The sequence below is a fragment of the Sinocyclocheilus rhinocerous genome, unplaced genomic scaffold, assembly GCF_001515625.1.
Source record: "Sinocyclocheilus rhinocerous isolate Xijiao unplaced genomic scaffold, SAMN03320098_v1.1 scaffold173, whole genome shotgun sequence".
NCBI classification, from domain to species: domain Eukaryota; kingdom Metazoa; phylum Chordata; class Actinopteri; order Cypriniformes; family Cyprinidae; genus Sinocyclocheilus; species Sinocyclocheilus rhinocerous.
The window spans coordinates 371,158-386,537 of record NW_015645056.1 but is presented as its reverse complement, the minus strand read 5'-3'; the positions used below and the strand labels follow the sequence as shown (position 1 = coordinate 386,537).

At 35.9% G+C, this 15,380-nt stretch overlaps 1 protein-coding gene across 1 annotated transcript; it reads left to right on the top strand.

Annotated features, from left to right (window-relative positions):
* The first annotated feature begins 12,078 nt into the window (after positions 1–12,078).
* On the top strand, positions 12,079–14,458 carry exosc4 (exosome component 4). The gene is made up of 3 exons (XM_016508257.1): positions 12,079–12,351; positions 13,353–13,559; positions 13,897–14,458. The coding sequence occupies exons 1-3, from the start codon at positions 12,181–12,183 to the stop codon at positions 14,254–14,256; spliced, it is 738 nt and encodes a 245-aa protein (XP_016363743.1). The 5' UTR covers positions 12,079–12,180; the 3' UTR covers positions 14,257–14,458.
* The last annotated feature ends 922 nt before the right edge of the window (positions 14,459–15,380 follow it).

The window sequence follows — 15,380 nt, the reverse complement described above, 5'->3', positions numbered from 1 at the left end:
CAGTAGGTTGAACAAACAGAAGGAAATGCAAAGAGATGCCAACATTCATTATATTCAGTTTTCTTGTGTAATGTGTGTAATGCAAACTCTTATTTGAATGATATATAAATCTATCTATTTATTATTGAAAAAAATGGTATCCACTGTAATGTAATCTACAGTTGCACAGTTAGAACATTTGGAAAAATTAAATTTGATATACTCTGGTAATGGCATAAAATGCAGCATGTAAGCAAATGAATTAGCAACAGAATGTGAAATGCATGTGCTTTTTTCAGAGATTTATTTTTCAAACAAAATAACTAAAGATAACAAAAATATATATTTCAAAATATACAATAAACTGTAAAAAACAAAAAATAGTTTTACTAAAATATATTTCAAAATAATTTTATGTAAACATATTTTCTAACAATACACATTCCTGTGTATTTTTAAAATATATTTAAAAAATATAAATACATATTTTTAAAGGCATTATTTTGCCTTCCACATAAAATACATACACATGTCACATTTGAAGAAAAACCTTATTTGTTGTCTTGCACATGTGAACATATAAAACATTTGAAATCAGCTAGGAACATATACTTAAAAATTTTCCAAAATAAATTATATAAAATATATAAAAATTAAACATTATTAAATCATTATAAATCTAGTTTTGATCTCTAGTAGGCTCTTCCATCCACATTTGCTTTTAGCCTAAATGTAGGCTACTTTAAGATTGAAAAAGTCTTTCTTGCCCCGAAAACACATTTTGAATTATATTTTTGTATATGAAGGTTGAAACTAAATATATTTCTAAAATAAAAAAATATATATATTTCATTGAGCTTTTTTCAACATTAGGCCTATATTTAGCATATATTCAAAATATATTTTGGCCTGAATGAATGAATGAATGAAAACCCCTCCGATTGGTTTCACATTCATCTGTGCCTGCATTAACAATTAGACATTTTATGACATGGTTTTCAAATGGTAAAGCCTAAGAAAACTAACCTTAAAATAAGATTTAAAATAATACTAATAAATGTGTGCATATGTAATCAAGGTGTAAGGTAAAAATATTTAATGTTTCTTAATTGTATGTGATGGTTACAGCACTTCAAGCCAAACAAACAATAAAACAAACTTAGTTTTTCTCCCAAAAACGTATAAACCCAACATATGGTAATAAAGAAAAATATATATATATCACTTCTAGGAACTTGTCACATTCATATAAAAATTTTTTTTTTTTTTTATATAATTTTGAAAAACATCTTGTTTGTCACTAACAACCAGTCAAATAAAAGAAATTCACTGATATTACATTGATACTGATTGTATTTTGTATATCTATATATGTACGCATTTGAGTTCAGCTACAGATGGATTCCAGCAGGCAAATATCTAATGTTTTCCATTCACATGCACAGGCTTCAATGTTCTCATCAGCCTCTCCTTTGTACTCTCTCCATTCGCACATGTGTTTCCCTTTTAGACATATTGTTCTCTATGCTGAGAAAACCTCAGAAAGAACTGAGAACTTTTCAGAAAGTGTCACACCGCTAATAAGAGAGCGCTGGAGAAGAACTGCAGCAAAATATATCTGTGGTAAATGAGGCATTGGTTTGATGGGGTAAAAAAAAGATGCACTGTTGTGCGGATGACTGTCCATCAAGACTTGATTTTTTTAATGAAACACATTTCGGTGCCTTTTAATGGGAGACAAAGCACATGGCATGCACTCCACCCACAAGCTCGCTTTCATAACCCACTTCTGGAATCACATTCTTTGCCGCTGAAGTCGACTCTATCCTTCACCCGCTGCTCATATGTCTACGAGAGACTGAAAACTGTGATGCTGCACTCAACACTAATTAAACCAGACAGTGATTCATCTTTTCTGAATCAGTAAAATATTAGTGTCCACGACACCGCGAGCCCAGGGACTTTAGCGTACATGTAAGCTCTTAAAAGCATACACTGTAAAAAATGACCGTGAATTTAACGGTAAAAAACTGTAAAAATGCTACAGTAAAAACCTGTTAAATGGTTAACGGTAGGTTCCCCTACTATATACGGTGTTGGACATTACATGTAATTTTACGGTAGTATATCGTTTTTGGAAGTGAAAAAGACAGTATAATTTACAGTGAATAACCGTAAATTGACGTTCCCAGAATTCCCTGCGTTACATTTTAAATTTGATGTTTTTTTGTTGAAATAAGTATGTTTCTTCTTAATTTTTTCTTATCAGTTTTGTACATTAGGGTTGTATGTTACATCTAATGTTATATCAGTTAATGAAATTACGGTATTTAACTGTACATTTAAGTTTAAAACGTAAAATGTTGCTACCGTATTTCTTACGGTAAAATTCTGGCAACCACAGCTGCCGTTTTTTTACCGTAAATTTTATGGAATTTGTTTTACAGTGTAGATGTGCTGTAAATGAATTGTGCTCATAAGCAGCTTTTGAGAAAAGAACGTGAAAAGTGTATTCATCAAGACTTAAACAGATTTGGGCTCTAATGAAAATGAGGGACAGTGCACAGGCACTGCAGTTTTCTTAAAAAAATTTTTTTTTAATAATATTATTTTATGTCAAGTCAAGTCAAGTCACCTTTATTTATATAGCGCTTTTAACAATACAGATTGTGTCAAAGCAACTGAACAGCATTAATTAGGAAAATAGTGTGTCAATAATGCAAATTGACAATAGTAAACACTAATTTTTCAGTTGAAGGCAGTTCATCATTGAATTCAGTGATGTCATCATCCGGCTCAGTTCAGTTTAAATAGTATCTTTGCAATCATTTGCAATCAAGTCAACGATATCGCTGGAAATGAAGTGTCCCCAACTAAGCAAGCCAGAGGCGACAGCGGCAAGGAACCAAAACTCCATCGGTGACAGAATGGAGAAAAAACCTTGGGAGAAACCAGGCTCAGTCGGGGGGCCAGTTCTCCTCTGGCCAGACCAAACCAGCAGTTCAATTTCAGGCTGCAGCAAAGTCACATTGTGCAGAGGAATCATCTGGTTCCTGTGGTCTTGTCCCGGTGGTCGTCTGAGACAAGGTCTTTACAGGGGAATAACATCTGTATGTAATAACATTTATGTAAACATGCTGAATATGAGTCATTCTGCAATTTAGGGTATGTTTATAATAATACACATTTTATCCATTAAGGGAAAGCATATTGCAATCTCAAACTAATATGTATGCCCCAGTTTGTTTGAAATTGCACTGATGTTCCTATAAGGAGTTATATGTAGCCTATGAATTTTCCCGTATTAATTTCGTTTTATTTCTGATGTGTGACCAGCTTGTAATGAAACTTAAAAAACAAGAACTTCCCCTGTTTCCTATGTTGTCTATGAAAGCATGAAGTCTGATTTTTATGTAAAGGATTTGGGACGTTTTTGCCTGGAAAGACAAAAGGATGTGACGTTTATGCACGCTCCAGAGAGCCTCTCTTCTTCCATTCTGTGACACATGAAATAAATGCTTATACAATGTTCAGGTTAATACCAAGTGTCAAGCAAAGTAAAGGCTTTATTTAACTAGTCTCACATAGAGAGATCTATATAGTCTATAGTGTCAAATATACTTAAATATACTTAATATACATACTAAAAATATCATAAAAGTGTAATTTAAATTACCTCACGTGTCGACATGAGGCCAGTGATTTGCAAAGATATCCACATTGTAGGGATGTAACGATAATATCAATATCGTGATATCACGATAGCAAAACTATCTCGATATTATCGTGGCTAAGAAATAGTAGAAATACTAGATAGAGTGGAAGCTTAAATGAGTTCATATGGCTTAGAAATATTGCTCAGGTATTCTGGATGGTTGCTAGGGTGTTTCTATGTGGTTGCTAGGGTACCTGGGATGGTTGCTAGGGTACCCAGGGTGGTTACTAGGGTGTTGCTATGCGGTTGCTAGGGTACCCAAGGTGGTTGCTAGGGTGTTGCTATGTGGTTGCTAGGGTACCCGAGGTGGTTGCTAAGGTGTTGCTATCCGGTGCTAAGGTACTCTGGGTGGTTGCTAGGGTACCCGGGGTGGTTGCTAGGGTGTTGCTATGCGGTTGCTAGGGTATCCATGAGTTATAAATTCCAAGGGATTTAACTAAATTACATTCATTAACTCAATCCCATTCATTCCAGCACAGCTATATATTGCATCATAGCTTTTTTGGTGTGGTTCATGTTTAATTTTACATTCCAAAGAATTTCAAAGAAGACATAAATGCAGTAATAACATGGTTACATACAACTTTAATGAGAAGTTGCATGAGAAGTTGCTGGTTTGGAATTGGAATTTCTCTGGATTTACAAACAACTTTTGGGATAATGTAAGTACACAACTACATGAAATATATCACACTATAGTGGAGATACTTACATATTGTGCCTTTAAGAGCTTAATAAATGCATTAAGGGTTAAGAAATATAAAACAAAAATGACAAATGACCTCTTCTGTCAGTGATGTACAACCAGCTAAATAGAATAGTAATATTCTAAAATAAGGTAGACATGTTTTGAACATCGTTTTGGTGCTTTGATGCATTTGCCACATTCTCCCCTGACTTCCCCCTTCGCCCCTACACACTTCTCTTTGTTTGTTAAGTTTGTGGGCTTATGCATATACAAATAAAAGTGAAAGCCAGTGTGGATCTGTCTGACAGACAGCTGGGACCTGTGGCATATGGGGAAGCAGGCTGGACGCGGTCCAGAGGCCTGGAAGCATAGAGACAGAGAGCACAAGGAGAATGACTGGTGTGTGGGGTAAAAGAGAAACACAGAAAGCGAGAGGGAGAGACGGGGCCCCAGGCAGCCTGCCCTGTCTTTGTTTACAGCAGAAAGCCATTGTTTGATGTGGCCGCAGAGCCTCTGCTTCAAACCAGGCTTCTTCTGCTACAGGATGTGCCGTGGGTCAGATGCCAGACGCAGACCGAGGACTGGAAAACGCTCGGGACACTGGACTCTCACCGCTCACTATCCGCTCCTCCTGGGACGCTCATCGCTGAGCTCCTGACTGGATTGTTACGCAGCCAAACCTTCCTTTAATGTTTTTTCTTTGTCCTTATTTAGAATGCAACCATCATGGTTTGCTAAATACAAAATGCCCACAGCAATGTGTGCTTTGGTTTGAGGGGCAAATGAAGCTGGCGACTTAGGAAGTCAAAGGCATATGCTTAAAAAGAGACTCTGTTATAAATATACTCTATTCTGGGCAGCAAAGATGATTTTTAGATTAAAGTTTTAGTTTCCTGAAAATGTGAATTTTATCCGGGTGCTCCAGTTTACCCCACAATCCAAAGACAAGCAGGACAGATGAACTGGAGACACTAAAAAGTCTGTTGGATTTACAGTATTTACGTCAGTTCCACATGAATCAATTACAGCATGTCACACAAACTTGCTCTACAGTATTGAAAGTAACCACTTTGAGTAGTCTCAACGTGATTTTATATTGGTTCCCAGACAAGATTTAATGAATTTCATTTTTGCACTAAATAATGAGATATAAATTCTGAATGTTAAATATGCTCCTTAAAGCAGCAAATAATCTGTCCTCAGCCTAATCAAAAGCTTCTCTTCACCACAATGATTACCCAGTGAAATTGAAATTGAATTGAACCCCTTTTCTCATCTTTCTAAAAACACAACAAAATAATACTTAATTTCATAATTACTTTTTACAATAGGTCCCATGTAAAGCATGCTGGGAACTACACTTTCAGTTACAGCATGTCATTGAAAATGAACTATTTACATTTAAATTCTAATTTAATAGATTGCACATTTTAGAGAATTACATTAATTGAAAATGTAAAAAAAATTCACATTCAGAACAAAAACACAATTATCTTGTGTAGATCACAAATAATATGATTTAGTAAACTGGACAATCTGCATTTTTCAATTTTTCCATTGTACCATACTATTTTCTTAAGATAATAAAATGTTACTTAATGTAAGTATATATATATATTCTTGAAACCCATTTGAACAACATGTGGTGATGTAATCACATATAGGAGTTTTTTTTTTTTTTATTAAAAATTCTGTTTAGAATCACTTTAATGCATGACGATAACGATTAGACTATAAACCCCTAAAGTGCCTTCCGAAGCCACCAAGAGCCAGTGCTGCAGTCACAGGCCTACTTCAATGCATAGATTTTTCAAACGTGTTTTGTTTTGATGGCGCAACGTTTAATTGATAAAGCTTGTATTTTGATAAAAATGTTTTTAATGATTAGACGAAGTTTGTAATCGTTAGCTATATGATGTTAATACTTTCTTCTTCTTCTTTAACAAATCAACCACTGGACATATATAAATTAGCCAATGCCTGGAACTGATAAAAATGAAAGGGGAAAGAATGATACGGGCAGCAAGCAAGCATAAATCAATCAATCAATCAATAAATACAAAAGTGAATAGACCACTATATAACTAGAGAAACAAAAATATGAAAAACACAAAATTTACTAGTATTACTATCCTTGTGAGGACATTTGGTCCCCATAACGTGATAAATACCAGGTACACACACACACACACACACACACACACAATCATAATAGCATTTATCTAGATAGGATGCTGAAAATAATCATTCAGCCCAAAGTAATGAGGCGATCAGAGCTGATGATGATGATGATGATGATGATGGAGTGACAACACGATCATTTAATATTGTGCATGATTATTTATGATTAAACAATTCTGCTAACGCTTGAGTGATTCCTAAAATTCCTGACCATCTATTCTGAAGGCATGTTCTAACAATTGTCAATAATCATCCAAAATGAATATTAAATAATTGGTCATATTGTTTTTTCTAAATCAGAAGAAACAATTAGCCTACCAGTGAAGCTGTGCTTAGGGTTTTTAAGACTGTTATAAAAACAAACAAATGAACATTATCAGTCGTTATAATTCGTAATCTACACTCTCTGATGTTGACAGCTCAATAAATTACCTTTCAACGTAATTGAACTATACTCATCATTTGCTGTTTTAAAATGTTAATGCCATTAAAAGAAACAATCCCGTTCCCTAAAAAAAATACAATATATTTATTCCATCATTTTTAAAATGTACTTTTATTTTTTTGTATTTTGTAACTGCCTTCTATTTACTTTACCCACACATTTCCTCTGCTATTTGTCTTGATGTTGTCTGTATGTTTCTTCTGCATGTTTATATGTAAATCATAACAACATTTTTGGTTGGAAGAAGTCTGTCACCAAATGGCATCTTAAAAAGCAGATAGTTTCTGTCAGTTTTGAGACATTTGTGTAGCGGAGACTTATGGAGTTCACCATTGTTATCTCTCAAACAAGCTTGACAGAAGACTTGACGCTAATCTCAGTAAATGGCATATAGTGTTTTGTGACATCCTTGCTGTGGTCATTTGGTTTAGCATCCTCCATTTCTTTTGTTTTTGTATTTTGTCTCGGTTACGCTAGCCAGGCGTGTGGTGTTTTGTGTAGGCCTATATTTGTGTACTGCCTGCAACGATCGCGCTATTGACAGCTGTATTTACATGAATCCTGAGCGTTTGGTAGATTTAGCTAGTAAGCAGTGTCAGGATGAAATGCAGCGCAGAGATTGAGGAGTGGCTGCTGACAAATAGATTATGTCACGGAGAACAATACAGCGCTGCTGGTGTGGCATGAGGCTGCCTGGAAATTATACAGCATGCAGACGTGTAACGATACAGAAGGACAGGAACAACGCCTCACAATCCGGGACAGTCCCCATACAAGACGGGATCAGTGTCAAGAAAAATTTGACTCACAATTATTGTGTTTTGGTCACCATCTCCATGGCCTGCAGCTGTGCTCCAATGAGCCATTTTATTGTGTTTATGCAAATGTTTTGAGGGCCAATTTTCAAAACTGACACTTTAACTTTTAAAAGTGTCATTTTAGTTTGCTAATCTCCCATTAGCTTAGAGAACCCCATTCTTCAAGTGTAGGACTTCAGTTTCAAATGTTCTTACTTCCTGAGAACTTTGGAACACCTTTTAAACTTTTAAACACCTTAAAATCAGAATGTTGGTTCAATAACAACAACTGATTTAAAATGAATGAATTCTAAATATTTCAAACAAATAGCATGCACAAGAACAAATCACATGTTAAGGAAACATTTCACATGCATCATAGCACAACAGAAAAAAATAAATCAATAAAAATAAATAAAAGAGAGGGCACATTAGTTGCATTAATTATACTATATAATGATTTAAAATTTTAATTTACATAAGACATTATAATAGAATTATATTAAAATGCACATGGCGATTAAGCACCATTAGGCATTCTTTTTATATAAAAAATGTTAAAGGAAGAGCATATTGCACCTGTTATAGATGCCTTAACTGTTTTAGATTGTGACATATGTGCATCTATGCACATTTTAACCTCTTCTCAAGTACTTTAAAACACTAAATATGCATTTATGCATATGGAATTTACACAAAAATAAAATGAATAATGAAACCAGGATCATTTGAGTAATGATAATTTATAGGATAAATGAAATGCTTTTAAAATATTGTCAGCGATAAAACATTTTTCCAAAAACACTGGGCATCTTGACAGGACCAAAACAAATGGGAAATTGTTTCAGTGGAACTTTTGCAGAAAAAAAAAATCACTTTTAAATATTTGTAGAAATCGTCTGGTAGGATGAATTATTTTGAATGAGATTTCCTTATCTTATTTGTAAGGAGGAAATATTAAGGCAACGTCCAAACTTGAGCCCAGTTTACATTATTAAAGAGATAAAAATCACAGAAGGAGCGGTTATACAAGAGGGAACAAGCATCTAATTTTATAGTGTGTAGTAAATGCGGCTGATTCGTAGAGAAAAATGAAATGCATTATTCCCAGATGAGGGAGCTCTCTGCAGAGTTGTGATTTTCTGCTTCCCTCACACTTGAAACCCATTCATTCGCTATTACAAGCAGGATAAACAGACTCTCTGGTTCACTCGTTCTTGCCTTTCTCTGGACAGCAGTTCTGAGAGTTTCATATTGTTACTGGATATTAACATCCAGTTAAATATATATTAAAGGGATAGTTCATCCAAAAATGAAAATGTGATGTTTATCTTGTCCAACTGTCTTTGGGCGTGTGCACGGCATCCGGTGCGTGAGGTGTGTACGCGCTCTGGCGTGGTTTACGCAAGCGCCGGAAGTGATCTCTCGCGCGTATACGTCACTCATTGTTTACACAGTGCAGTCATTGTAGGTACGACGGCTAATCAAAATGGTACTTACTTGCGCTTATCCGGATTGTTCAAACCGACTTAAAACTAAAAGATTACGTTCTCTCGCGCAAACTCATTCGGGAGTGGTGACTTTCCACGTATTCCCAATTTCTGAGCCTGCTCGCCTGAAGTTATGGTTGATTGCTCTTTGGCTGGATATCAACACACCCATTAACGTAAACTACGCCAGAGTGCGTACACACCTCACGCACCGGATGCCGTGCGCGCGCTCAAGGCAGTTGGACATAGTGGTGTATTAGAGGTAAAATATGATATAAATACTGTTCGGTTTCTCGCACAAACCGATTGTTTCGTGTCTTAGGACATCAATGTGTCGTCACGAGCCGTAGGGTTTAATTTGGATTTGTCTGTGCATGTTTTTTTTTACTCTCATAGATTTTGTTACCATTGCCATGCATTATACGACTGATAGACTGCAACGGTGAAAGTTAAAAATCATCATATGTGTTCTACTGAAGAAACAAATTCACCTACATCTTGGATGCCCTGGGGGTAAGCAGATAAACATCAAATTTTCATTTTTGGATGAACTATCCCTTTAACAGATATTAACATCCATAAATCCAGCCAGTTCTATCAAACCTCTACAATTAATCCAGAACGTGGCAGCAAGATGAATTTTTAATGAGCCGAAAAGAACGCACGTCACACCTCTATTTATCAATCTGTACTGGCTACCAAGCATTAATGTTTGCCTACAAAACCACCACTGGCTCTGCACCCCTTTACCTAAATTCATTACTTCAGAGTTATGTGCCTCTAGAAGCTTGCGTTCTGCAAGTGAACGTCGCTTTATTGTTCATCCCAAAGAGCCACAAAATCACTTTCACAGACTTTTTCATTAACTGTTCCCTCGTGGTGGAATAACCTGCCCAACTCAATCCCAGCAGCTGAGTCCTTAACCATCTTCAAGAAACGACTAAAAACACATCTCTTCCATCTTTATTTGACCCTCTAACTCTAGCACTCTCTATTCTAATTCCATTCTTTATAAAAAAAAAAAACATGTCCCTTTTAGACATTTGCTTGTTTTCTTAAAAACAAAAACAAAATCTATCTTTCTATTCTATCTGTTTTCTTTTTATTTATTATATAATTTGGATCCTGCAGCATCTTCTGTCTCCTCTGAGTTTCTATTTGTGGTAGGACACAAACAATCGCTGGCCTCTCTCAACATGAAGGCACGACATATTAAATCTCAGCAACACCAACATCATAGAGATCAAGAAAGCAAATTGTCCACGAGCGTATCTGATAGAGCGGCCTTATGTCTCACATGGGACAAAGAGAATTAAGTAAGTACGTATAGAACAGAAATAGAATTATCTGAAATATCTGATAGAAACCCGAAAGATGATAAAAACAATAATTGACTTTTAATAGGAATCATTGCATCAACAATAATGAATGAAATGAAGTTGTTGGACACATGCTTAATTAAGAATTGATGCCATACAAATATGTTTTGTAAAATAGAAATGTGACCCTGGAGCACAGGTATATGTAGCAATAGCCAAAATGCTAATGCATGGATCAAATTATCAATTTTTCTTTTATGCCAAAAATCATTAGAATATTAATTAAAGGTCATGTTCCATGAAGATATTTTGTAAATTTCCTACCATAAGTATATCAAAACTTAGTTTTTGATTAGTAATATGCATTGCTAAGGACTTCATTTGGACAACTTTAAAGGTGATTTTCTCAATATTTTGAATTTTTTTTTTTTTTTTTGCACCCTCAGATTCCAGATTTTCAAATAGTTGTATCTCGGCCAAATATTGTCCTATCATAACAAAACATACATCAATGGAAAGCTTATTGTATAGTCATGTTTGGTGTGAGCACATGGCTTCTGTCATGTTTGTTTCTATGTGCCATATGGTCTTCCTGGATTGTGTTTTCCTCTACATGGAGGTCTTTCTTCTTGTTTTTGGTTTATTTTTTTCTGTTTTATCCAAGTCATATAATTACATATGGTATGTAGAGTATATATGGATATACAGTATGCAAAAGAAGAGAGTAGGCCTACACCCCTGTGTAATATCACTTAAGTGTCAAATGATTCAGATTTGTATCACTTTACAGGAGTGGTTTTCACCCAGTAACAGATAAGACTTTCTTATATTACAAATACAGGTCCTATAGAAACTCAACAGAGTACACTTCTAGCTCCATCGTCCTGAAGTCAGTGTTGTTGTTGTTGTTGTTTTTAATACCTGAAATAAAGTCTGTGGTTAATACAAGCTCAAGACATTTTTCATGTTTTATTTCACAACATAAAGCACATCAGCAATTCTGGACTTCTGCATTTTTCAGTTCCTCTGGCAATTCTTTTCCATGATGCAGTAAAGCAGAGATATCCTAAACTGAGGAAGCTCTGGTCATTTTATAATCATATGAATTTATTGGAAGATTAGGTGTACACATTTTAGTTTCAATTAGTACTGGTTTTCTAACAAATCACAGGTGCATTCATTGTTATTGGGCTTTTAATTTGGGGCATGTATATTCACAATACACAATTTGTTTTTTAATACTAACATTTGATATGCATTGCATGGCTTGTTGTAATAAAAACAATATTGCAGACTAAAATGCAGCCATATTCATGATGTTAAAAAAGGAAGTAAGAAACGATTTATTTTTTTTATTTTTTTTTTGTAATACACAGGTATCTGTTTCACACTCCAGCTCAGTAGACAGCGGTATTGCACCAGATAAGTGTATCCAGAGAAGAAGACCTCAACACTAACCTACCATAGTCCAGCAGGCGGAGGTATTTACATTCCGAGACTGAAATCAACAACAAGAAGATCAGTGAAGAAGCCAACGCGTGGGGTTTACCGAATGAACAGTGCTCAATGGCGGGGCTCGAGTTGCTGTCGGATCAGGGGTACCGACTCGATGGACGGAAAGCGTCCGAGCTGCGCAAGGTTCAGGCCCGCACGAGCGTGTTCGCGCAGGCGGACGGATCCGCGTATCTGGAGCAGGGCAACACTAAAGCACTGGCCGTGGTGTATGGACCGCATGAGGTCAGGCCTTATATCAGCGCAGCATGCGTGTCAGATAGACCACTAATAATATATAACAATGTATTTAAGCAATGCGGGTTGTGTGTTTTATATAACGGGGCCTGAACAGCATTGTTTTAAACACAACTGTAAACTTTTCAGAAAGCTTCTCTGTCGTAACGCAGTAATTAATTAAAAAGCACGCATCTTACCTTGCGGGTGATGCATTCAGGAAAAAAGACAAAAAAAACAAACAATTACATTTTCATCAATTACATCTGCTGAAAGCAGGTACGATGTTAGGCTCATTTTGAGCACAAAACGCAAAATTGGCCTAATTCTAAATAGTAAAGTTCCATTTTCAAAAGCACAAACATAAAATAACGTTTAATTGCTGTATACAATACTATTAAAAGTTTGTGATAAATGAAAATGTTAACACGTGTTTAAATACAGTTTTATTTATCATATGTACTTCTATTTCTTTAGCTTGTAATGTGTTTTTTATACTCATAATCTTGTTGTAATACTGTTTGAATCTAGTATTTTCAATGGTTGCTATCTACTATTTTTCATTATGTTATTTGACATTATAATAACATTGAATTAGTGATGAATTATTAAAAGTACACATAATCCACAATTAAATGAAAAAAAATTAAAAATCTGTTGTCCCTAAGCGAGATTTCAATGATATTTTGAGCACAAAACTAGTAGTAAATATCCTCTGGTCACCTAGTTATGACGGGAGAACTTTTTGAAGATTCGAAGATTGTATCAACCCGCAAACTACTGCAACAAGATTCAAAACTCCTTGAAGCAGTGTTTCGAACACACCATCTCAGTTATTACGTTTTTGTCATTTCCTGTTACCAAACAGCTAGGATTTAAGTCTTTCTCATTTTCAGTATTATCCAAGACAATGTGTCAGCAGTTACTCCAGACAGACACCATTAAGAAACCTGCAGTTTGTGTCATTTATCCATACTGTTCTCACACTTGATCTTTCTGGCTCCCTGTAGACGCGAGGCTCTCGCAGTAAATCTCTGCACGATCGTGCAGTCATTAACTGTCAGTACAGCATGGCCACGTTCAGCACGGCGGAGAGGAAGAGACGTCCGCACGGAGACCGCAAGTCCAGCGAGATGAGCCTTCATCTCAAACAGACTTTTGAGGCTGCGGTGCTCACCGAGCTCTACCCACGATCACAAATCGACATCTACGTTAAGGTAAGAGCACTCAACTTAAACTAAATGTAATCTAGAAGTGCTAATTGTGTGTGCTAACCTGTAGTAACAGGTTATAAAAGTATTATATGTGACCCTGGACCACAAAACCAGTCTTAAGTGTCAATTTTTCAAAATTGAGTGTTAAATATAGCCACATGGGCTCAGGAGTACTTCAGAAAACTGCTGTCACTTAACACAGTCTGCTGCTGCATCAAGAAATGCAACTTGAATATCTGTTACTCTAGGAGAAAGAGTCACTTAAAATACAAAGTTCAGATCATATCGCATTTGATTGGCTATAATATCCACAATCCCTGTCTCTGGTCCTGTGCTGTAGATTCTGCAGGCAGACGGTGGGAACTACAGTGCTTGTGTGAATGCTGCTACTCTGGCTCTGGTGGACGCTGGCATTCCCATGCGTGACTATGTGTGCGCCTGCACTGCCGGCTTTGTGGAGGACACGCCGCTGGCCGATCTGTGTCACGCAGAGGAGAGCGGAGGAGGAACGTCACTGGCGCTGGCCCTGCTGCCCCGCAGCGGAAACATCGCCCTGCTGCAGATGGACGCCCGGCTCCACCAGGACCACTTGGATGCTTTAATAGAGGCAGCCATGACGGCGTGTAAAGGTCTCAGCAAAGTCCTGGATGGCGTTGTGCGTCAGCATCTAGAAGAGGTTTCAGTTCTGATCAGAGATTGAGGAGAGCAGCTTTGATGGTAAAACATCCTGTTAACTCCCTGAAACGGACTGTGTTATCATTTGTAGAATGAAGCCTACATTTGGCTGAAGTGACAGATTTGAACAACAACAAAAAAATATTGATGAAACGCCATGTATAATTTCGACAAAAAATTGTTTTGTAACAATAAAGATCTCCATTTTGAAAGAGTTTTCATGAAAAGATTTTGGTATGATTTTCCTTTTGTGTACCTCTGTACAGTAACATTTTTCCCCCCCACTAATAGATTATAAACATTTATTCCACATCTGTTTTGTACTGCCAGTAGTTTGTGCAAAAAAAACATTGTGAATAAACACATCCTAATCAGGCTTTATCAAACCAGGGAATTTAAGGGGGTTTGTGAGTTCATGAAAAGCAAGGAAAAATTGAAATCGCATCATATGACCCCTTTAAGTGATTTTTACATTGTGCCATATCTGAACTTTTGCATCACATTTGCATAATTTATAAAGTACAATTATAATTTAAAGAAAGCACCGTAACACATATGCTGAATTCTTTTCAAATAAATTAAGCTAATTTTAATAGCAATGTATATTTTGTCAATTCTCAAAGTAAAAATAATGAATTGAACATCCCGAAAGAGACAATGAACAGTGTGTGTAAATGATAAAGACACTTAGGTATGTCCCAAATCGCGTACTTATGCACTATTCTATGACGTTCTGTAGTATAAATAGTGCGAGTAGTGCGTTCACACTGAAAATTCCAAAAAGAAAAAGTGCACTTTAAATACCCGGATGATGCACTTAAATAACTGAGAAAATGAAGTGTGGAATGTTGGACACTTCATTTATTTATTTTTTTATTGCAAACAATTCAGAGATGACATTAATGAATAACAACTTTGCATGCATTACACATAATGTATCAACAATACATCCAATGTCATATGAACATATGGAAAAAAAAGAAGTTGACAATGACTGTTAAAAGAGAAAGATGCATTTAAATAGCTTTTTTATGAACATAAAGAAAGGCAGGAACAGAACAAATAAAGAAAAGAGGATTTAAAAAAAAAACTAAGAATGGCCTTCTCAGCTGCCATAGTTGCAACTCTTGCGTCATCAGAACAGAGTGT